This window comes from Rattus norvegicus, chromosome 14, assembly GCF_021556685.1.
Source record: "Rattus norvegicus strain SHRSP/BbbUtx chromosome 14, alternate assembly SHRSP_T2T, whole genome shotgun sequence".
NCBI classification, from domain to species: Eukaryota; Metazoa; Chordata; class Mammalia; order Rodentia; family Muridae; genus Rattus; species Rattus norvegicus.
Genome location: NC_141547.1, coordinates 21665001 through 21690550, shown reverse-complemented (window position 1 = coordinate 21690550; position 25550 = coordinate 21665001). Strand labels below are relative to the sequence as shown.

General features: G+C 39.3%; 1 protein-coding gene across 1 annotated transcript in view; it reads right to left on the bottom strand.

The window, feature by feature from the left end:
- Positions 1 to 279: 279 nt before the first annotated feature.
- The window catches only part of Tmprss11e (transmembrane serine protease 11E), a 44392-nt gene continuing 19121 nt past the window's right edge, over positions 280 to 25550 (bottom strand). The window contains 9 exon segments of the mRNA NM_001419628.1: positions 280 to 3641; positions 8202 to 8344; positions 11768 to 12027; positions 12926 to 13106; positions 14733 to 14771; positions 17017 to 17180; positions 18636 to 18703; positions 21660 to 21781; positions 24832 to 24956. Of these exon segments, the coding sequence (NP_001406557.1) occupies positions 3480 to 3641; positions 8202 to 8344; positions 11768 to 12027; positions 12926 to 13106; positions 14733 to 14771; positions 17017 to 17180; positions 18636 to 18703; positions 21660 to 21781; positions 24832 to 24956 (1264 nt within the window). The 3' untranslated portion in view covers positions 280 to 3479.

Genomic DNA, 25550 nt, shown 5'->3' with positions numbered 1-25550 from the left:
TTTAAATAACTGGCTTCCGCTGTACAGTTAGTGTAAGCTCTGTGATTAGCTTTAAAACAAGTATGTAAATACAGCCAAGCATTGTTTTCTGATGGGACGCATTCTGAGAGAAGGAGCACCGGATGTTTCATTGGCATAAATGAGCATCTTATCGTGTGCGCAAAACTAGACGAGAGCTCAGTTGCTCAACCCAACATGTGTGACGATGATGATGATGGCATAACAGGACGCAATGTTTTACAGTAAACGTTTTTAATGTAGAAGGCGTACATCCTCAGTTAACAATAAAAATTACAGAATAGTAGACACATGAACGACTGTTATGGTCACTTACTATCATTATTAAGTAAAAGCTTCTTAAACTGTCATGAGAATGACAGTGCAGTGGGTCTGGTCACACCAGTATAACTACAAATACATTTATAATGCAGTATCCTGCACATCATGATGGCTACAACGGCAGAAGGTTAGAGAAGCTTCTTAGCACCATTTTAGAATGCTCTTATGGGAGCACCATCCTACACATGGAATGTCATTGATGAAAATATCGTTAATTGACACAGGACTGCATAATAAAGTTATGCTTTCTGCATAATGAAATAAATAAAAGAGCCATTGAATAGCGTGTTTTGAAAGAGTATTATGTGGAGGAAAGTCTATTGGTGGTATGGGATAAAAGATAGGGAAGAGAAATGCCTGTTCTGTATAATTAAGGCACATTGCAATCACTACTTCTTAACCTCCTCCAGCTAGGCAGTATGGTTCACACTGAAATCCTGAAGAACACTAAAACTCACTCTATATTATTTCTCCAAGCAACGTGCTATTTTAATGATATGGCATTGTGATGACTACTTCATATAACATTTAAAGAAGTGTTTGTGCTTTCTCTTTTTGTTTTGTTGTCTTGAGCAGCAAAAAAAAGTTCGTCGTGACACAAACTACTATTCTTTACATATTTTATATAAGGAAACACTACATATGTTTATCTAAGGAACATAGCACTATCTTTAAATTTAAACCTTTAAAATGTATGTTCAATTTAACTCCTCAAATCATCCAACCTTAGTTTATCAGAAATCTGAAAGATACTGATAAATGACCCAAATTAACATGAATTCACCCATAAATCTGTTTTCAAACATAAAATTTATTTTGTGGTTTTTGAGACCAAGAAACAGAAATTTGACTTCTGTTTTCGCTGTATTTTGTAAACACAAATGTCCTTAAATTCTTATTGCTTTAGAATAGAAGTTAGTAACTTCCCACAGCTGTAGAATGCCACCTAGAGGCTTATGTGAGTAGTATACTGTTGTAATTTATTCTTTAATTATTTCTTTTCTTTCCTTCCTCCTAGCCCTCCCATTTGTCTCTTCTTGCTCTTTCTTCAAATTCATGCTCTCTTTTTCATTATTTGTTGTTACATTATGTATAATGTAACACACACACACACACACACACACACACACACACACGCATGCACACTCACACAGTCTGCTCAGCCTGTATACCACTTACAAGTATATTTTAAGGACTGATCAGCTGGTATTTGATACCAAAGGTTACAGCTGGACACCACGTGGTATAATCTTCTTTAAGGAGTTCTATCTCTCCTACTCTCTGTAGGTGTGTAGTCTGTGTGTGGTCATAGAAGAAGATGCCCATAGAGGCCAAAGGTGTTGAATGTCCTAGGAGCTGAAGTCCAATGTGCTGTCCAGTGTGAGTGCTGGGAACCAGACGTCTGTCCTCTGGAAGAACTGTGTGAATCTCTAGCCTCAGAGCATCTCTCCAGCCACTTGAATCACATTCTAGCAGGTTTCTGAAAGCAATCTAACTTTAATAGTCTTATATACCTTTAAAGTTTATCATTTCTCAATTTCCCCCAAAAGTTTAATAAATAAAACAGTCATTCAGAATATTGAACACTGACAACCCATGTCAGTTTTCATATTTTAGACAAGTGCCCAATTATCAGTGGAAACGTGAATAGGATTTAAGTTACTAGAAGTTAACATTTTTCATGACATTAGTTTGCAATATGACTATCCTACGGTACAACGTGCTGAATTATGTCTTCTCTTGGAGTCTGTATATAATGATGAGATGGTTGCTGAATGCCTTGGTGGGAAAACTTCCCATTAACACGTCATAGAGCACAACATCAGTCCTAGTTCATTACTTTCCGGATCATTTGGATGTAGGATATCTAATGACTCAGCAATAATCTGTCAAACTCAAATCACAAAGGAGGCCAGTGTCACACTGTTTCTCTTCAGCGTTTTGTTGAAGTGGGTACCGATTAAGCATGGCGTCGATGTAGCCTCCAGAATGCCTTCCCTATATTGCTGTCCCAGCGAGTAGCATCTCAGCACAGATGAATGTAACATGCCCATTTTTCATGCACAGGCCGAACATCACAGCAGAGGAAGCATATCTGCTATGACTTCAGAGGAAAAGACCAGGTCCCAACTACAATCACATGACTACTGCTACACGCCCATAGCTGGACCTTATTCCAGTCAAGATCTGCAGTCTGGAAAAGGTTAAGGATAATCCCACCACAGTCATCAGTTTAGACTGAGTCTCTTTAAATTCCATTCAACTATACAATTATTTTGTCACACAGGGGAAGCTGATTATTTTGAAATAAACCTTTAGTTTACCCTCAAACTTGGAGAAACTTCTCAGTAGATTGATCAGTACTGCACTCCACACCCTCCATTCCTTCATTAAATTTTCATGTCATAATGTCAAGCAGCAAGTAGGTCTTTGGTGTAATTCACCATTGGCTGTATATTGACATCCTCTGCAAGTCAACTGCAAATAAACAATCTTTGCTTTGATCGGTTCATAACAAGTACATCTTTGTAATGACAAGGAGTTCATATGATTATTGTAGCCACAGGAAACAATAGCTCTTGTGTTGTTCTTGTTCGTGATTTAGGAAGAAAATTAAGCTATATGTTAGATTCTCTGTTTCCCCAACTTCTTCTCCAACGTAGAATTTTGAGCAGTCTGTGGCTACACCTGCTTGCTGGTCTTTTATAATGAATATGATCATTCCCCGTGTTCTATTTTAAAATATCGCTAATGTAAGGGTTTTTTTTTCTTTTTATATTTTACTTCATTCCTTGTCTTACACCTGAAAAGTAGACATTTACTAATGTGAGAGAAGCTGACGGATGAAGGAAAGGGTCGCTTCACCTCGTATGTATGCCTGCGTACATACTGGATGGTCGAGTCAAAACTTGGGCGACAGAAAACTTGTAGGAAATAAATGAGTGTGGGTTGGCAGAGTTCTTCTGGCAGCAGCGAGATGCTCATGTGAAGAGCAAAGCTGGGAAGGAAATATACATTTCAGATTGTTCAGTGTGGCGTTTCAGGCCCTCCTGATTTGCAAGGCTTCTTCTACATTTGTATGTCTCCAGGAACAGTCTGTGGATGAAAACATCCATTTCATCCCTCTGGGTCTTTACGGTTCAGATACCAGTGTTGGAAGTAATCCAGTCTCGGAAGGCCGTCACTCTCGTATAAACACCAGGCTTATTGGGTTGGCCACATTCATCCCCCCAGCTCACGACTCCAGCAAGGTACCAGACATCTCTAACATCCGGAGTAACGAGTGGGCCTCCGGAGTCACCCTAAGGAAAAACAGAGAGATTGTTCATTTATATCTCAGCTCACCAAGGAAGAATGTGTTATTTAGCCAAGATAAACTATAATGAACGCAGCGATTTTCAAGTATGGTGAGGGGGGAAGGCGTGTTCAGCTACCTACAAAAAAGGCGTTCTGCTGCTGGGAGAGCAGTTTGGGCCTCAGATTCCGGTACACAGCCGGAAGTCTCCATTTAGCTGAAGAGTGAACAACAGTACTGTGGACTTAGCTGATACATTACCTCATTAATATTATTCAACCCACCAGAGAGTGGTGAATAATCTGTTACTGAGGAGAAACACATTAACATTTGAGGCTGGAGAAATTATTCGACGACTAGGAGTATGTAGTACTTTTCAGAGGGCCGGAGTTTGGTTCCTTGTACTCAGGACAGCCTGTTCACGAATGCCTATAGCTGCAGCTCCAGGGAGATCCAACACTCTGGGCTTCCACAGGCATCTGCACTCACATCCACACACAGACACACATGTGCACATAGTAAAAGTAATAAAAAAATAAATATGTAAAAACAGCATTTTTACGATCCTACAGAGTTTGAGATGGCAATTAAATTTTCATCTCATGGGGTTGGGGATTTAGCTCAGTGGTAGAGCGCTTGCCTAGGAAGCGCAAGGCCCTGGGTTCGATCCCCAGCTCCGAAAAAAAGAACCAAAAAAAAAAATTTTTTTTCATCTCATACTAAGAACATAAAATGTGAATGGAAATGGTTCTGGAGTAGAAATTTGAGATTAAATTTGGACAGGAGTTTAATTTGGCAGATGTGGATCTTGGGGGGAAGTCATTAAAGCAATTTCGGTTAATTTTTTTAAGATGGTGTATTTGAACGGGAATATAAACAATACAGAAAAATTCATATGATATCTGAATTTTAAATTCCCAGATATAAAGAATACAGAGGGCAAACCAAAGGAGTCAAGAAATCCAAAGACAGATCATGTTACAGAAAAGAGAAATCTGCCAAACACTGAGATTTTTTTTAAAAAAAAAGACCAGACACAGTTAACAGCGTAACAGTATCGTTATTGGTTACTAGCCTTTTTGTGATGTTAAAGCTGTACAGAACCCAACAAGGGTAGAAAACTGAGAGACAATTCTACCTCAATTGAGGTGTGCACAATTGACACTCAGGTGCCCTCCTACTCCCTTATGTTTCGGGAGGATCATTAAAGTGCCCTGAGTATTGAATTCAGGATAAAATACTGTAGTGAATGGAAACATTTGCAAATATGAGATTGGCAAGTGTACTTTCAAATAACTCCTCCATTATTTGATTTCAGCCTGAGGAGGTTGATTGCAGAATAACCCTTGTTTGTTTCACGTGTTACCCCAGGAGCAATGAAGGTAGGAGAGGGAAAAAATAAACACGGTGAGTCTAATCCTGAGCTCTGGCCATGGACACGCAGAAAGGTTGGCAGTGGTTGAGAGCTCAACGCAGCAAATTGAACACGGCTAAAATGACTGATCCAGGGAGAAAAGCAGGAAAGATATGTATGGTACCATTAGTGGTCTGAAGGGGCTATGGGAGGAAGGGGGAAACAGGCAGTGTTCTCATGAAATCACGAGAGAAAATATGAAAATCTGTGAAAACAAGATCTTGACAGTAATACATGTGCTCTAGATTGAAACACAGAAAATGAGATGAAATTTCAAAGAAGCGGGATTTAGAAAACGTGCTAAACTTAGTCCTTTTAAATTACAAAGTAAAAGTTGTAGGAAGGACATACACAATGAATCACTCAGCCACCTACAATTATTTTGGGGTTTTTTTTTGGGGGGGAGGGGTGTTATTATTATTGTTTTCCTCTACAATATTTTATCAGTGGTGTTTTTGAAGAAAGCATTTATATACCTTATAAAAAGATGCATTTTTATACCGACCAAGACACAGAATTGACAACCATAGACAGTTTATACCAGGAGACAAACTGGGTTTCAAGAGATGTCTGTGCTTTGAACTATGATGAAATTTAAAATCCTAAGTTTAAATTTGTATGAACAGACCCATTTCTCTCTAAACTGGAGTTCAAGCAGGCTATGTGACACCCAGACAACCTTCCCTATTAGGGGACAGCAAAGACCTCTGCTCCCACCTCTGTAATCATCGCAGGGGAGTATGGGCTACAACCATGAGGTAATGTGTCAGAAGCCCCTTTTCATTACAGTGAGGTCAGAGAACACATGACTAGAGAGTCATTACTTTGGAAATTGCCAAGTAGGATTGAAACCACTCCGCTGAGGTGTCAGCAATCTATAAGAACCCGGTGACAAGGTGGTCCAGCCAAAGTGATAAAAGCAAAGGTTTCACGGCGACACTGAAACTCCAGCTAAGAGCAGACACAGTGAGGCACTGTCCTTAGGTTAGCAGTGAGGTAAAACTTTATACTATCCTGTCAGTGTGGCAGTCGCAGAGGCTCCTAAGACAGAAAATTTAACAGCAGTCTTATGTAGTTAGATATCAGAATGCATGTGGACGTTACTCGTTCTGTGAAGAACCAGGAAATTCCCCCCTTGAGCAATAAAAGGCAATATACAGACACCAACTCTGTGGTATCACGTACAAAGATCTTAAAGTCACCCTTTTAAAAGTCACAGTATCTCAATGTGAGAGACAGATGAACACTAGAGAAATAAGGAAGGAAATCTCAGCAAAGAATCCCTAGGCACAAAGAGAGAACAAAATAGAAACTCTAGAACGTAATAATCCAATAGCCAAACTTTAAAACATGGTTCATTAGATGAACTTAATAGAAGAAGCGAGGTAAAAGGACAGTGACTTGAATTAGAATCTAAGAACTCACCCAAGCAAATAATAGAGAAAAATAAAGTGGAGACTATAATAGACACCTCATGAACCTCTGGGACTATCGCCAGAAACAGAGCATGTTTGTCTTCCAAATCCCAGAAGTGAAAGACAAAGTTGGAACTCAAAAAAAAAAAAAAAAAAAGAATTCAAAGAAAACATGGCTGAAAATACCCTTGGGTGAGCAGAGGACATAAAGATTCAAAAGAACTGAGCAAACCCCGAGCTGAATAAAGCCGAGGAAAAGCATGCTAAGAGAATATCAAACAGAATCTTCTTGCAGACAAGAGCGAAGTCACAGAGAGAGTCACATACAGGCAAGACGGGTGGCTGTAGATTCTGCTCATAACGTAAAGGCCCAAAGAAAAGGGTCCAACTCTAGAGGCACACATCTGGAAAAACTGTATTTCAGAAAAGATGAGGAAGCAATGGTTCTGTCAGACAAAAAGCAAAACAAAACAAAACAAAGCAACCTTGTCACGTTTCAAGGAGTCGTACAGGAAATCCTGAAACAGAAAAGGAGTCTTGAAAGGAAAGAGGCCTGAAAATCTTCAAGTAAACAGATTGCTTTCTCCTCCACTTGAGAGCTGATGTTATGCTTAGCAATGAAGGAAGACATTTCCTAATGTAGCTCTCCACATAGAAGAAATGTAAATATTTGTATTTACTGATATTTAATAAAAAAGGATCATAATGAGATTTAAAGGAAGGTTTTTTCCCTATTCTACACTCCACTGCAAAAAGTTAATACCAGCAGACTGTGATAAGGTATATATCGAATACATGTATTTACATAAACCAGTTAGAGGAGCTGCTAATTTTTTTCTACAAAGAAGTATCAAGAGTAGTAGTAGACAAATCAGGCGGAATTCCAAAACAAGTCATTGTGTGACTTTACGTAACATTCTGAAAATCACAGGATTACAGAGATGGAATCTCCGTATTAATTACAATGGCAGGTCTATAAATCTATCTGCGTATGGCAAAATATCATAGACCTAGATGCATATTTTTGGGCCACTGTCAACTCCCTGGATTCTACATACATAATTACATTTCCCTATAGTTTTATCATAGCTATGTGAGTGTAACCATGGAAGAAAACTGGGTAACGAGTACACTTGAGGGTTGGCAAAAAGGTTCAGTTTGTCAAAATCATTTGCCCCCAAGCCTGGCTCCCTGCACTGAATCCCTGGACCAGGCCTACAGAAGAAGAGAACCTGCTCCAGAAAGTTGTCCTCTGGCTCCCACATGCATGTCACGCTACACACATGGCCACATACATATAAAATAAAAGAGCATGTAGTACACGTTCTTTAAAGAATTGAAGCAGAGGCTGCCTCTGACTCTGCTGTCTGCCATTGGATCCCTTTCCCCTAGCTGCACTGACTGGTCAGGCCTCAGTGGGAGAGGATGTGTTTAGTCCTGCTGAGGCTTGATGCCCTGGAGCAGGAGGGTACCCTAGGGGAGCTTCTCCTTCTCTGAGAAGGAGGGGAGAGGGTAACGAGGGGAGGGATTTGTGAGAGTGGGACTGGAGGAGAGGAGGGAGAGGCAGAAACCAGGATGTAAAGTGAATAAAAAAAAACATAAATTACAGGAAAAAATAAAAATAGAAGAAGACATGTGACTCTTCTGTGAAATGTATGCAGCTTCCTGTGAATCCATAATTATTTTGAAGTGAAAGGTGAGCGTGTCACTGTACAGTATATTAATAAGCAAATCCTACCTGGCATGCATCTTTTTCTCCTTTCAAAAAGCCAGCACACAACATCCTAGGGGTGATGGCACCGTTGTAAGATTGAGGCCGATTGCAGGTTTGGGTGTCTATGTAGTCCACTTGTACTTGCCGAAGGTAATTCTGGGCGAAACCTGAAAAAAACAGTCATGTTTGTAGATACGTGTGTTTTATAAACCTCAAAAAAAAAAAGATAAGATGGTAGCGTGTGTGTGTTGTATGTGTGTGCGCGCGTGTGTGTGTGTGTGTGTGTGTGTGTGTGTGTGTGTGTGTGTATGCATGTTTTAAGAAAAGTTAAGGGTGTTTGTTTGTTTGTTTTTTAAGACAGTGCTTTTCTGTGTGGAGCTCTGGCTGTCCTGGTTCTCATTCTGTAGACCAGGCTGACCTTGCACCCACAGAGATTTGCTTGCCTCTGACTCCTAAATGCTGAGATTAAAGGTATAAGCCACCACTGTCCAAAGAAGAGTACTATTTGAAGGAATACTTTCTAACTAGTTTAAATAAACATTTGAGTGCCTAATTAAAAAAAAACCTTAAATTGTTTAAGCTCCACAAGATTGTGTTTGGGAGAAGAGCTGTTTGGTTATTCAATCTTCAAATTGGGTATATTATCAAACCCTAATTTCTCACCTGGATAATTGTCTAGTAAGAAATTCAGTAATAAAAGCCTAGTGTGTCAGCACATGCCTGAAACTTCAGTTCTTGGAAGGCAGAGACAGGTGGATTATGGAGGATTGTTGACCACCAGTCTAATTAAGTAGCTAGCTCTAGGTTTCTGACATCCTATCAAAAACAAGTGACAACTCATGCTGGATGTGGAGCAAGAAGCACCATCCTCCATTGATGGTGGGAGTGTAAACTTTTACAGAAACTTTGGAAATCAATATGGCAGTTTCTCAGAAAATTGATAATCAATATATCTCAAGACCCAGCTATATCACTCTTGGGTATATACTTAAAGGATCTCCATTCTATAACAAAGACACTTGTTCAACTGCGTTCATAGCAGCTTTAGTTACAATACCCAGAAACTCAAAACAACCTAGATGTCCCTTAACCAAAAAACTAGATGAAGAAAATCTTTATCTGGGAGGCAGAGGCAGATGGATCTCTATGAGTTTGAGGTCACACTCATAGAGGTCACATACAGAGTGAGTTCCAGGACAGTCACGGTTAGACAGAGAAACTCTGTCTCAAGAAGAAAAAAAGAAAGGAAGGAAGGAAGAAAGGAAGGAAGGAAGGAAGGAAGGAAGAAATAAATAAAGAAAGAAAGAAAGAAAGAAAGAAAGAAAGACAGACAAATGGACAGATGGACAGATGGACGGGAGGGAGGAAGGAAGAACAAAAGAAGGGAAGAAATAAATAAATAAAGAAAGAAAGAAAGAAAGAAAGAAGAGAAAAAGAAGAAAGAGAAGAAAGAAAGAATAAAGAAAAGAGGAAAAAGGAAAACATGGTACATTTCACCAAAGTATTACTATTGTTCAGCTGTTAAAAACAATGACATCATGAAATTTGCAAGAAAATGGATGGAACTATAAAAAATTTTTTTCATCCTGAGTAAGGTACCCTGACCCCAAAAGACAAACATGGTATGCACTCACATATAAGTAGGTGTTAACTCTTCAATAAAGAACAGTCATTATATAATCCATAGATCCAGAGAGGCTAGGTAACAAGGAGAACTCAAGGGGGAAGCATAGACTTCCCTGGGAAGGGTGAACTGGGGCAGATGGGGATGGGAACAGGAGGGATCAGGTATGGAGGAGAAATACTGAGGGATAGTTCTGGAATTGGGAGGCATTGTGGTGGTGGTGGTGGTGATATCGAAACCAAGTGCAGTGAAAACTCCCTGGAGTCTATGAGAGTGACCCTAGTGAATACTCCTAGCAGTGGGGGACATGGATCTTGAACTGGCCATCTTCTCTAACCAGGCAAGGCTTCCAGCAGTGGGACTGGGATATCAACCCAGCCATAAAACTTCCATCCAATAGTCTGTCCTGCCTGCAAGATATGCACAGAACTTGTGGGACTGGCCAACCAATGACTAGTCCAACTTGAGTTGAGGCCCATGCCATGAAATGGAACCCATGCCAGACACTGCACGAACCAGAAGCAAGACAGCCAGAGACCCGGGATAGAAACAAACTCAACTGGGGGAAAAGGGTCAGTGAAATGATTCCTAATGGATATTCTGCTATACTCATAGATCAGTGACTAGCCCAGCTGTCATCAGAGGGGCATCATCCAACAGCTGATGAGAGCAAATGCAGAGACCCACAGAGACAGGAGAACCCTGAGGAAGAGGTGGAGGGAGGATTATAGGGGTAAAAGGGATCAAAGATACTATAGAACGTGGCCCACAGAAGCAACTAATTAGGACTCATAGGATCTCACAGAGACGGAAGCAATAATCATGGACCTTCTAAGGGTCTGAACTTCTAGGCCCTCTGCATATAAGTTGTGGTTGTATAATTTGGTATTCTTACGGGATTCCTAAAATTCTAACTCCTTTTTCCCAATTGTGTTTGTTTCTATCCTGGGTTTCTTGCTGTCTAGACTCAGGTTTCTTGCCATCCAGGTAGTGTCAGGCATGGACTCCCTTTCATGGCGTGGGCCTCAACTTGGACGAGTCATTGACTGGCCACTCCTACAAGTTCTGTGTCACTATTACCGTTTGTGGGAGCCCCTGACTCTTTTGCTTGCTCTTGGAACCCTTCTTCTCCTGTGGGTTGCCTTATCCAGCCTTGATATGATAGTTTATGCCTAGGTTTATTATAACTTGCTATGCCATGTTTAGTTGATATCCCTGAAGAGAAAGAGAGAAGGAGTGGATCTGGGGGAGATGAGAGATGGGGAAGAGGGGACTGGAAGGAGTGGAGGGAGGGAAAACTGTGGTTTGGAGGTAATGTATGAGAGAAGAATAAAAGAAATAAAAGACATCTTGTTTCTAGATGGATGGATGGATAGATAGATAGATAGATAGATAGATAGATAAGACCTAAACATATAACACACCAGATAGGTAGATAGATAGATAGATAGATAGATAGATAGATAGATAGATAGACGATAGAGAGATAGATAAGACCTAAACATATACAATACACCAGATAGATAGATGGATGGATAGATAGATGGATGGATGGATGGATGGATGGATGGATGGATAGATAGATAGATAGATAGATAGATAGATAGATAGATAGATAGATAGATAGAGGCCTATACACATACAACACACCAAGCATATAAAAGTATGCATGCACATGTGCCCACGCCATTCAGGGGCACACACTCATTTAAAAAAATAGAAATTCAGGGGCTAACAGGCATATCTGCTCCTTTGCATGCCTTACAATACTATTAAGGTAACAGTAGCAATCAATAACTAGAGGCCATGGCAAGAAAGAATGCATACATCTTCTAAGTGACATAAAGCCTGCCTTAGCCCGAGTCCGCATGAACAACCAGCATTTTGTTTTAGCTCTCAGTTCTTTAAATGCCTTGGAACTCCAAATTAGGTCAACAAGACGTGATTCTTCTCTTCTGATGCTCACCATCATTTCTCAATGCTCCAAATCCTGTCACAAACATCCTCTGCCCCGGCTGAAATTCATGGTTTGCATCAGGGAGACAAACCTTATGCACTGCATTTGTGCAGGGAACCGGCCTAGACAGCTCTACAAGTGCAATGTCATAGTCATGTGATGGGTAATTGTATTTTTCATGAACAATTATCCTCCGGATGCCTGTTGTCAATTTTGGAGGTTGTAATGTGGCCCCAAAGCTAGCAGTCCATCTGGATGGGTCCTTGTGCCTACCAAAAATAAATAAATAAATAAAATAACAGTAATAATAGATTATAGCTTACCTTGATATCAATGCAATAATTTATAAGGAATGGTTTTATCTGAAAGTATCAGATAATTTTTGTCATAGTTCATATCAACAGAAATAAACTCTTTCTAGTCTGAGAGCTGAGCTCTGTGTTCAGGCCAGGCAGAAAAACCACAGTGTTTTTCCTAGGTCAAATGGAACCCCATGCACCATGATGTCCACACACATCCAGAGGTCTTTGCCATCAGTGGCTACAAGCAACACATACAAAGAAAATCTTGCATTGAATGACAGTAAATACATTCTACATGCCCACATCCTCTCCCTACAAGGATATATATTTTTCTGAAGTCCATAGTGGTCAAAGATAACTTTAAAATGATCTACTATGGTGTATATTGTAAATATTTTGGTGCCAGGTTAAAAATTCAACACTCCTTCTAAAATAAATCACCTGTTCAGTTATAAAGTTTGTTACTTTGAACTTGTTTCATACTTCCTTATCTTTTTTCTCGTACTATCCTTCTGGTGATCAAACCTACCATCTGTGCAACCTTCGGTTCTGAGAAGGATACTCAGTGACTATCAGTTGCTCTCTGTGAAAACAAGCTCAAAATTCAAACAGGACCTAAAGTTCCTTATTCTTTAGCAAAGTATCATCAACTGATCAATGAGTAACTACCCCCCAGTGTACTTTGGAAACACTTTCATTTCCAGAGACCGAAGAACCTCTTTGGAGATCCCCATTGTTTTGTGATAAGCATGTTATCTTCCGTTTGTGCCAAACTTTCTCAAAAATTCATCAACTGTTTTATGAACATAAAATGTAAAATCACATTCACTTTTCTTTGGCCCCCTCCTCAAAGGTCCCGACTTACGTTCGAAAGCAGTGAGCGGCACTCACAAGCCACGTGTTGCTGATCAAAGTTGCTCCACAGCGATGAGACCCATCCCACTGCAGGCTGCTTTGCCAAGGCCATTCTCCCTCTTCGGCTGATGTCCCGCCGACAATCCTCACACTTGTCTGTGCTGTAGATTTGTTCCGCCGTGTCCCACAACCTGCCAAGAAGACAGGAGACGAATCAGCAGTCGTTCAAGCATCCCGGTTTTCTTTTATCTTGTGATTAATAGATCAAACATTTTCTCATGGTTTTATCATTCTGTGAACAATAGCGTTTTATTTAGTCGACTCCTGTGCATGTTGTGAAATTCTCTTCAGAAAAATGTATTCGCCTTAGACCTCTCTATCAATTTCTCTGCTTCCAAATTAAATTAATGATGACTTCTTTCATGCTTCCTTGATGACAACGCAAACAGTGGCATTCCACCTGTGGTTGACGGTTGTTTTGTCGTTATTCTCCCTGAGCTTCACTTACAGTTGAGTTTCTCCTCAGCCTGGGTACCACTGCTACTTAGCATCATAAGACTTTCAGTTATGAGCGACTATCCTGTGCAACCTTAGTGGAGCTCCTCCTAATCCAGACAAACTAGACCTCAGGGACATTTCCTCATACAATCATGATGAAAGGGCTACATTGGTGCATGATACCTTCTGCAATAGCAAGGCCCTGGGATGAAGGCTGCTGTTTTAAAAGTACGTGGTCATGAGTTTGTCTCAAGCATCTAGTTATATCAGAGTGTAAGCTGCTTTGGGCAGGCCTGTGAATCCCTTTTGGCAAACACAGGACCAGCACACCCTATGTTTATAATCATTATTGATACAGAAACTGTGCCATTAAAATAATGGGATTCTATATTTGGTTCTAGGTTTAGTGACATTTATGAATTAATCAACATTTTCAGCTTCTATCTTAATTACATCTATGTATTTCATGTGTCTATGTTTGTATCTACATACTGTGTGTGTGTCTGTATGTGTGTCTATGTATGTAAGTGTGTGTATAAGAGAGAGAAAGAAAGAGAGTGTGTGAGAGAGAGAGTGTGTATGTATGTGAGAGAGAGAGACAGGGACAGAGAGAGAGAGAGAGAGAGAGAGAGAGAGAGAGAGAGAGAGAGAGAGAGAGAAGGCTAGAGGACAGCATGCAGTAGTTGGTTCTCTACTTCCTCCTTGTGGGTCCCAGGGATTGACTTCAGGTTGTTCGACTTAGCAACAGGTGCCTTTCCCTGCTAAACCATCTCACTACCCCTCCTTTCATTTAAAAAATGAATATCCTGTTACCAGTTTTGTAACTGTTAAATGTGTTCTTTGAATATATATGATTGCTCTGCTATGAGAGAGTGAACTAGGTCTAGAAATTTCTAGATCCTTAAAATTTCGTATTTAATTTCATTAAATATACCACAGTCCACAATTACCTATAATTTCTATTGTAAACAAGCAATATCAAAATACTTTTGTGTAGAGTAGATTGACATTTATTTTATGTCTCTAGCTAAAAACAAACAAACAGACAAACAAAAAAACACATGCATAGAGTGGTTTTGCTTCTTCTTCAACAGTTGTCTAACTCACTCCCCTCCGTTCCCATGGTCACAGGCACTGAAATTCTCCCAGTCTTGCTATTCCTTAATGGATCTCAAAGACAAAACATAAGGCCATGATCTACATACAAATCATCCAAACTATTCTATCTCTGGAAAATCAACACAAGGCACATGTAAATTTCTAGAGTGTTGCCTTTCTGCAATCAGGTAACACAATCTTAATGAATACATTCAACTTACAATGGTTGAGATAGTTGTCTGATTCTGTCTTGTTGATTTCTGAAATAAACACAAATTATGAAAAGACAGGGTGAGCATAACAGAATTTCACTGAGCTTTTCAACACCAGACAGCCGATAAAGTTCTAGGACAGTATCCCTGGGTTATCATGGAGATGCATTTTTGTACCATTTCAAAGAGGAAAGAGCCATGAACGATGAGCCTGGGGCTCTGCTGTGGATGAGAACCACTTAGGCAACTTATTTATAATGTGAATTACTGTCGTATTTCTCGATAATTCTGACTCAGGAGTATTGTGTTGAAATCTAAGAATATGAGTTTTATACCAGAAAATAGGACTCTGGAATTCTATACCCCTTCTTTAATAAATATCTCATTAAACTGTAATATTGATTCCCTAAACTCAATGGTAGTTTTACGAAGCATCACTTCAGAATATTTCACTATGAATATAGCATAGTTGCACACATGTAGCACACTGCCCAACTCCGTGATCACATTTAGAAATAATGTTACTCCTCTCTAGTTTTTCTTTCTGATAGGGATTTAGATACATAGACTGCCCATATGGAGAATCAATTCAGCTGACCCATATCTTGGTGACCCTCAACACTGAGGACCTAACCAAGTGCAAATATTTGCCCAAGTAAGAGGTAAGGAATGTACCAAGCATTCACATTTCCCAACTTAATGGTTTTACAGTGGTTAGAACTATTCTCTTTGAACACATCTGATGTTTAATAATTTTAATATACTGGAGGCTCTCTTACAGATACTCTTTTTTTACCTTCTCCATCTAGCCATTGTGGGGAAATGGAAGACATAAGAAGGATTGATTATTGAGTCTTAGTAACTGTTCATGCACTCAACAGTCTGTTTCAATAATCTATTCTCTACCTCAACTTCTTTCTAAAAATTCTGTTTTTGCCTGTTCCCACACTGAGAATAGCTCTGTGCTTGTTTCTATGCCATTCTGCTACTACCCTGAATTTTTTAATACTTTTATCTTGCAACTGGTGCTTTGAAAGTGAAGTCCAGTGTGATACTCAAACACGGTATGGACAGAGGAGGCATATGGAGCTTGTGTATCTATGATGTCTCATCATGCCACTTTCATGTATTCATGAAAGTCATGGTTCTCTATGAAGTCAGAATCCTGGTAAACACATGACATGGGGGAGGGGCATAGGAAGACTCAGAACAAGCACAAGGCACATGTGTTAAACTCAGCACCAAGAATGGAGGGGGAATTGGCAATAAAGGGGGACATGTCTGTGTTTGAACTACAAATCTCTAGAACCCAGGAAGAAAGCACCGGCATTCTAATAAGCACACATGTACATGACACCCTTCCATAGATTTTTTTTGCTCAATTTTTGTATGAATTAGGTAATTGTTTTAGCTGAAAATAATATTGAAAGAAAGATAGGGAAATTTAGCCCATTCTCTACCCACCTTTCTTCTTATTAATATGCCAAAGCTTTGAAAGAATGTGTCTTACATAAAGGATTAATGTAAAGACATTACCAAAGATGTCAAACACAATGATGCTCTAAAATGGTTTAGTATCTGCATGTAACAGTCATGCATCTTCTTATGTGCTTTAAATCTCTTTAGATTACCTAAAACACCTGACAATACAAATCCTATGCACAAAGGTGTTTCCCATTTTTAAAGAATAACAAGAAAAATGTGTGTAGTCAATAAAAATGTTTTTTCTATGCTCCTTTGACTGCATGGGTATAGAACCCGTGGACCAAGAGGATGATCGTACTTGCATTAACTATAAAATAACATTGCATAGTTTTTCATGGTCTCAGAAAAAATAAACAAAAAATATTTACTTCAACCTGTTCAATTACAGCAGTAAAAACACACAAAACTGAATATACAGTGAATTATAGTTGTTCGATGGCAAACTATCCTAAGAAAGCAACTATGACAATACATATGTTGAAGCTTTTCTGTGTCATACATGTGTGGGAAGTAACAAACAGGAGAATCTTCAAAGCTACGTTCTCCATATACAATTAGATTCTGTATCCAACATAGAAGGTCCAATAAAAACACGTCCCAGGAGAGAATAAAAACCTGCGTGGGAGACTTACACTTAGAACACCTTCATGAATAAGAACAGTTTGTCAACACCAATTTAGTTCCAAAGCAATGACTTACAGGTGTCAGGACCTCAGCAATTAAAGGGCAAGAGAATTTTCTACTTAATGCCTAAAGCAATTCTAGAATTATTGTAGGTGAGAGAAATGAGAAAGGCAACCCAACCTACTTTTAATTTCAACTGATTCAGGATCAACTTTTGGGGGTCCCGTCGCATATTTCAGCTTTTCACGCAGAACATATTCAATAATTTTATGCACAACTTCAGGATCCTCAGTAGAGCGAATTCGAAAAATCAGCAGCATATGAGCCAACACTCCATCGTCTTCTTTACTATTGTCCAGAAGGAAGGGAAGGAGGGGAAAGGGGATAAAAGTAAGGAAGGGAGGAAATTTGGGTGGAATTATTATGCATGGCTCTTGGTTTTCATTTTTGTATAATGCTGTGCTTTCCTCTTAAGTTGCAACTTAACAGACACAATCAAGCTCAACTCCTTGTGTTTCCATCCAGTCAGACTCACTGCCTCAGCTTCTATGGTCTGCTAGTGTCTTAGCTCGATGGTCTGCTAGCCATTCATGCTTCCCCTAAGCTTGAGCTTCTTCAAGGTACAGCATCAAAGGAAGGAAGGGTGAGGAGCAAAGGCAGGGTGGCTGAGATACAGAAGTAAACAAGCTGGGAAGCAACGTGGGAAACACAGCTGGTAAAGCTTAGTCACTTTACATCCTGAGGGGCTCGGGTGAAAGAGATGTGACTGTCAACTTCAGGTTTCTCAGTGCGATGATTAGATTCTTGAGTTGAGAGATTCACATTTTGCCAGGTGTGCAAGAACAAGCAAATAGAGAAATTGTGAAAACAATTCAGACTGGACGCAAAAACTTGGATTCCAATAGCATAAGATGCCAGGTAGATGACATACTCCTTGAGAGAATGGAAATTTATGAAGTAGACAGAGATCAACAAAGGATGCCATCTCAAGTACAGAATTTTTCATGGAAAAAGCCATCCAAGCAATGCCTCTGAGCTATCAGCTAAGTGACAGCCTGGGAAGAAATTCAGTGTTGTCATTTGAGTAGTATAATAAACAGCTCTTATCGTTTTTGAAAAATATAAATAACATGTGTTAGAATATATTATTTAAGGTCTGTGTGTGGTATTTTACTTAAAATGTTGTATTTTGCCAAATAATTACACACTTGTAATCTTACCTCTCAGAAGAAAAAAAAGGATTGGGAGTTCAAGGCAAGCCTCTGATTATGCAACAAGACTTTGACCCCAACACAAAACAACAGTAGAAAACTGTGTTCTGGCCTTGCCTATTTAGTAATAATTGATAAGGGTTCTGAAATCCTCTTTGGTAAATGTTTGAAGCACAAAAATGTAGAATAGAAGAAAATAGGCTAAATTAACTGGAGTAGGGGGCAGGTGATACAAGACATGAATACATAAAGATCTCATTGGGCAGGGTACTACTTACTATTAAATTAGTCCCCAGTTTTGATGGTTAGTTTTCATAAACACAAACACACACACACACACACACACACATACACACACACACATTGTAGCATCAGCAACAGTTATTTCTCTGTTCTCAGCAGGCATCCTGCAAATTTTCATTTTCAAATAGGAGACTAAATAAAGTACGTTGAGCCCATGACTTTCATAGAGCAGGAGAATAAAGGTGAATCCTATCACATCATTAATGTTTTAAAATATGTTTATTACTGACCGGGTTAAGAATTTCAGCATTAAGTTAAACCCAGAATCAACATTTCAGTTTCAACATACCTGAACTTGATAATGTGAGCCTTGGAAAGTTGTCCCCTTAGTGGAGATTTATGAAATGCATTTTTTACCTGTACAAAGATATTCAAAGCAGGTCAGCAAGAACAGTTTTCTGAAATTCGCCAAGTAATCCAATATTCTAGAGCAGAAGTTCTCAATCTTCCTAATACTATGACCCTTCAACACAGTTCCTCATGGCATAGTGACCCCCCAACCATAAAATAGTCTTATTACTATTTTGTAACTGTAATTTTGCTATGATTATGAATCATAATGTAACATCTGTGTTATCTGATGATCTGACCCTAAGGGGTCACGACCGACAGGTTGAGAACCACTGCTCTGTAGACAGTTAAAATACAAAAAAAGCAAAAAGAAAAATAAACAGGCAAAACATATTGAGCAACATTCACTCTGTGCTGAAGCTGAGGAATCCTCTCCAGTGTTGAGAGCTGAACTCCTTATTCAGAAGGACAGCCATACTGGGGCCAGCGTGGACCTACGTGTTCTGTTCCAAAGGGTATCAAAAACTGAACACTGTTTCCTTAAAAGTCAATTCATCTTCTATACCCCAAGTTAAGAACTTCTACTGTTGGCTCAGTGGTTAAGAGCACTGACTACTCTTTCAGATGGTCCTGAGTTCAATTCCCAGCAACCACATGGTGGCTCACAGCCATCAGGAATGGGATCTGATGTCCTGTTCTATTGTATTTGAAGACAGTAACAGTGTACACATATACACAATAAATAAAATTTAAAGAAAAAAAAAGAGAGCTTCTACTGCAAAAGAAGAGAATGGAGCATCAATGTTAATTTTTCAGATTTTTATCACTGTGATAAAATGTGTAAGAAAAACAGCTTAAAGGAGGAAAAAAATTCTCTCGACACGTGTTTTTGGAGAAAGAATGATGTAGTTCTTCTAAGTGACAGCCAGTCACAGGAATGAGTGTGTAATGGTGTCGTATGAGACAGTTACCAAGTGTGCTCACATACTAAGTGGCCAGCTCCGAAATGGGAACGCTCTGAGAAAGGTCCCATGAATTGGAGCTCTGAACAACTATAGCTATGAAATTTACCTAGTCAGATGACAGAAGTGTTTTGGGGGCAGACACTTCTTGCTATAAATAACTCAAATGAATTGAAACTTTTGAACATGGGGGCTTGGGTAAGTAAAGATTTCAGGACCTTCTTGTTCCCAGCCTGTGAATATTCTCTAGATGCAATGAGACCAGGCTGGTGATTAGCAGAAACAGTGACCTTTTCATGTCATGGTTTGCTTCTTCGGCTCCTCGTGCTGTCCTCCAGAACTGGTGCCACACTGACAACACTGTGGATATGTCCCAGCACTGGGAAATCGCTTGGAAGTTTTCACTTAAGGATTTATTTGTAACAAGTAATTTCAAAATGAGTATCTATTTATTTTGAAGGTACTAATCATCTTTATTCCTTTAGGTTTGAATCAATTTGAATCTTAGAAAACTCATTTTGTGAAAACATCACAAAAAATTGGGAAAGGGGGGGAGGATAGTGACATACTGACGTTCTGAGCTCTGTTTCCTTTTGCTCTCTTTGCATGAGTATTAACATTAGGGAAGAGCTTCCTTGCAAGAAGGACACACGCAACCAGGATCTGATTTCCTTCTCAGTGAGCTACACAGTTTCTGTGAAAGGGTGTCATTGGTCCAAGGTTTAGACATGGTTTGAACATCATGCATCATAACTTAATCCCATTGTAATATAGCAAGAGAATGAAAAACCATACGGTAAAGGAGGGGCATTTGGGAGGTGAGTCGGATTAGATATGGTTACTAGGGCACAGCCCATGATCAATTGAATCTTGGTGGCTCTGAAGAAGAGTGAGAGAACAGAAGGGATTACACAAATGCTCTCTGGTGATGTGGTAAGCCTCTTTCTGATGCCAACAAGAAGGGGAGGCCACGATCAGATGTAACCCTTTGGCCTAGCACTTCCCAACCCATGAACCAAAATAAACCCTTTTTCATTAGGAAGCAGACTATTGGAGTGTTTCACTATGGCACCGAAAGCAGACCAATACAAATGATTTCCATCTATCCCTATTCAGAATATTGAAGCTAGAAGACATTTTGCAAATTATATTAATTTAATGACTAAATTAACATACAAAAAAATTTGTCCAGAATGAAAAAAAGTGATCTAGCATACACTGACATATCACTGACTGACAGCCGGTGGGTAGAACTGGCTTTTCAGTTCTCTTTCCATCATTTCATACCATAAATTACCTCACTAGCCAAGAAGCTTCCAACTTGTTGTCTAGGTAGCACAGTGATGACAATGTATCACTCAGGCTTTTGTTCTTTTGGTCTGTGGTACTAATTTTCTCATTTTGAATTATTCCATTCCTCCCTCAGGAGAACGACTGTTGCCTTTCTACAACCTTGCATACCTGAAATTAATGCAGTGGATGTGTCTCCAAGTAAGCAGTGTTTATATATGAGTCTGAATGGTTTTAATCACTAATTCTGTTGCTCAGAGATTCTTCCATAGGTTAAAGGTCTATGTGAAATCCATGGCTATTACTCTCCATCCCCTTCAGCCTCACATGCCCAGAGTTCCTGGACCATGTTGATCACAAATAAATACAAAAGTGTGGGAAGGTGAGAGGCGGGCTGGAGAGATGGCTCAGCAGTTAAGAGAACTGACTGTTCTTCCAGAGGTCCTGAGTTCAGTTCCTAACAACCACATGGTGGCTCACAACCATCTGTAATGGGAGCCGATACCCTCTTCTGGTGTGTCTGAAGACAGCAACAGTGTACTCATATAAATAAAATAAATCTAAAAAAAAGTGAGTGGCATTTATAAATGCCTAGATGTTACTTGGTTTGGCCTTGCGGATATAGTATTCTAAGTCAGGTATTGTAAGTTTTGTTTTGGATCCCTTTTGTATGACCTTTCTGTCAGTGTTCAAAGCCATGCAGGGATCAATTGACTATTTTAGAAACTAGGACCTCCCAGCGTTGTAAACATGGTAACAAAGCTACATACCATAGTTTCAATTCTTTGGCTCATTTCTGTGAAGTTTTTAGAAGCCTCTTTTCCAAATTCAGAATACAGCTTGTCACTCGTGAATGGCAACGTGCTGTAGTAATTGTAGGTTCTCCTGTGATCTGCAAGGAAAGAGGCAAAACCCATCATAACTTTTATCAGATGCCCAAAGCATCGTTATTATCCTGTTTGTTGACTACTAGAAACACAAAGACAAGAAGGAACGCTCCCACCCTTGGTCATCAGCTCCATCATCCTGCTTCAGGCTCCTGAGCGATCCCCATATAAAGAGAAATCGTCATCATACTATTTTATGGAGCATAAGATCTCTGCAAGATGCCTGGTGCTCTGGAGTGCTGTGCAAATATCTCGTGAGAGCTGCAGGCTAGTTACTCATGTGTTATTTATTCCCTGGCTAGCCCAAAGAATAGCCAGTTGTGCCATGGGAATGAATGTGTCATTCGGAAGCTTCCCAGGGATGAATTATTTTATATTAAAGAAATAGAAACCCCCCCATTCAATAAACTATTCATTAATTCTGGACTCTACTTCGAGAAAATATATTTTTGCCGGAGATGGAAAGAAATGAGGGAAGGGATTCAGAAAATAGAAACTTAGAGAGCTAGAACTGCCACCTGGAATGGCCTTCCAAAGGCAATCAATACATTCACTGAACTCCATTGTCACAGAACTTACGTTTTCCCACTGGGCTTAGGGGATGTCTTGTCTGCTTCTTATCCACTGTGTCCTGCCACTTCACACAACCTGCTTTGTTGGCCTACTGTAGAGTTAATGGAGTGTAGCTTTCCTCTTCTACATACGAAAGAGTCAGAGACTTGTGCCTACCGTCAGTGGGTATTAATGCCTACCACATTTCCATGATAGATGTTGTGCCAAGCATTATAAGTATAATCATAACCTAAGACCATTGAAAACAGTTATTGTAAGAAAATGGACTAAGTCTCACCCAGACTTAGGCTCTTTCTTCTCTTCCAAACTGATGTTGATGTAGTCAATAATTAATCACATATTAAATAGTAATGTTATACAGAGGAGGATAAGAGACCCCTCTAGTCACGTAAGCACAGCTTTTTTAAATTATAGATTTCGCCATTTGAATTTATTATTTTGAAGAGGCAAAACATGGTCAGCTATCAGAACTTCACGTGGATCAACCACGGAAAGAATTTATGTACTCAAGATTGTGCTTTTCTCTGTAGACTTGAATGGGCCACAAAGTTTTCATAATATAAAGCTTCTGATATTGTAGGTTAACTCTTGAATTTAAAGAATATTGAATATGTTAAAAATATGGATGAACGTGAGTTTGTTGATAATTTTCTAACAGGCTTGTAATTCTACGACTTACAGTGTTGTTCACAAACACATTCACAGCCCAGAGAAGTGTAAAGAAAGCCCCAAGGGCACTAGACAGGAGTTATACAAACAGTTCTAAGCTGTCCTGAGCTTTGTAAAGTGAGCCTCAAAATGACGTTTTTCCAAATCTAGCCACATTCCTATTTATTCTGTAACGTGTCTATTGAGTTTGGCACCTGAGTTCCTAAGTGCTCATTGTTTCATCTAATCTGTTGTTAGTTTCCACGCCCAGGTGGTAAGTCATCCCTACAAAAGAGTAACATAGTAGAATCCTTGTTTACTCAGGTGTGCTGTGTGGGTACTGGGAATTGTGTGTTGCAGTTTCTGAACTGATCACCCAAGCAGTGTGACACTGGAGCCAGATGCTGGGAAGCATGACCCAGTTTTCAGTGTACACATACGAGTGAGACTCACCGTCTTACAAAACCTGGCTTATGAGAAATTACAAAGGAGATGGAGAAAGAAGCATTGTTTTTCTCTCACAAAAGGAATCCAGTCTCTAACATTCCTAGGGATGTCTTCTGAAATCAGACAGTCCTAAAAGGATGTCATTTCTTTTTATCACTTAGTATTGAATAAAAATTACTATGTACATGCCAAGAATCTTCAAATTTTTTGGAAATATAAAAATGAGTAAATCATAGCCTTCCACAAGCATAGAGAAATAGCAATGCTTACACCATAACGAGGCTCAGAATATTCAGAGCATATCTGTACTGTAATGTTTTTTAGCAACTCTTTTGTATTAAAAGTATTTCAGAGACATTTCTACTACCAAAATAAAGATAACTCAATTTAAAAAACCAGCATGCGTATAAACACCATCCCAAAAATATTTGTTTTGAGCATTATTTTTCTTTAAACAACCCAAAAGGAATGTTTGGGAAATTGAAATTGTACTTTGTAGATAACAAAGGAAGATATTACAGATTACAGATCACTCTTCCTCTATACAGGAGAGCGCCTTCATCAAATTCCCAATTAAATTAGAATCAAGTGATTAGCTTCTATGGTTTCAGGGCCTTCGATATCAAAACATAATCTACTCACACAGGGAGATATTAAACTAAGAGATCGCAGTTGAGTCAACTAATTAAAACCCAAGGAACAGTTTCGGGAAACTTCAGAAGGGTTGTTATATCTGCAGTCTCCTGGGTACCCGATTAATAATAGCAACTAGGAGTTCATCTGGCAGTGAGAACCCTCCTAACAACAGAGGGAGCCTCCTCATAACGAACCTCAGTAAACCTTGACCTCTGTCATCACTAACATCCCAAGATGACATTTTAAATACATAGGCTCTTATTTAGCAATCCGCCATTGTGAACACCTCTCCAGTTTAGTACAGAACAGAGCCTAGCCTTATATGAGATTTATTCTAATGTGTAGTTCATTTATTAGAATGTTAAGATTTTGATTAAATTGATTTTTAAAAAAAAAATCAAGGTTACTATCCTGTGACCTTAGCTCAAGGCCTTTTATTCTAGCTAACCTGTGGTGTCCCCTTATTGACGAATTCCTTGATCACTTGCCAGTTATTTTGAAAAGTAGCATTCTATTCCTAGCAGGAAGCACTGTCACACAAAGATAGAAGAATGGATCCTCCTAGGTTTCTGGGGATTAACATAAAATAAAAAAAAATAAACAAAAACAAACACCTAAGCATTCAAAGAGTGCTTAGCTAATGCAAATAAATCACAGTGATGAAGAAATAGCCCTGAGGCAAGCCAAAACAGGAAATTCCATGAGGAACAATTGGAGCAGGTCATGTGATGCCAGAGTACCTCAGACTTACTGTATCTGACATAGTGAACAGTGAGTCCAATGCACACTGCCAGGACAATCAGGGATAAGAAAGAGATGAGGCCAATAACCCAGGGCTCCACATAAGTTCTCTTCCTGGCCCTCACCACAGGTGACCTGAGGAAGAAAGAAAATGGGTGGATTAGTTGGAAGTGCTTGCCTCATCTGCACTTTGGGCAAGTTAGGAACAGAGGACAGCTTGCTTGCTGAGTGGAACCCTGCTTCTGACTGCCCAAGCTTGGCCAAGTAATTTGATTCTTCTGGGCTTCCGTTTGTTTATTTATGAAACCAAGATGGTCCTTAAGCCCTTTTGGTCCTTATTCGTTAGGACTAAACAAAAGCCCTCTAGTTAAAATGTCATGTGTCCACCAATCTGTGACCAAGCTCCAGAGTAGGGCACTGTAGAGCTGTACATTTAAAGTCTTTTTCTTTTTCCTTTTTTTTTGACCCTGTAAAAAAAATTTTATACAGAAAGTTCAATATTTTCAACACTTCCCATTATTAATCACTTCTTTATTGATAAAACTTTGAAAGTGTGATCCTAGAATTTCATCATGCAAAAATGTTGACTGTGCCAAGAGAGAACTTTTTTTTTTTTTTTAGTATCACATTTTATTTTAACCTTAATTTCTTTTAATACCGCTGAGGCCCATGCATGGTGACGTTTCCATAGCAGAGATTGGGCAGACTTCAGATGGATGGTTGCTCTGA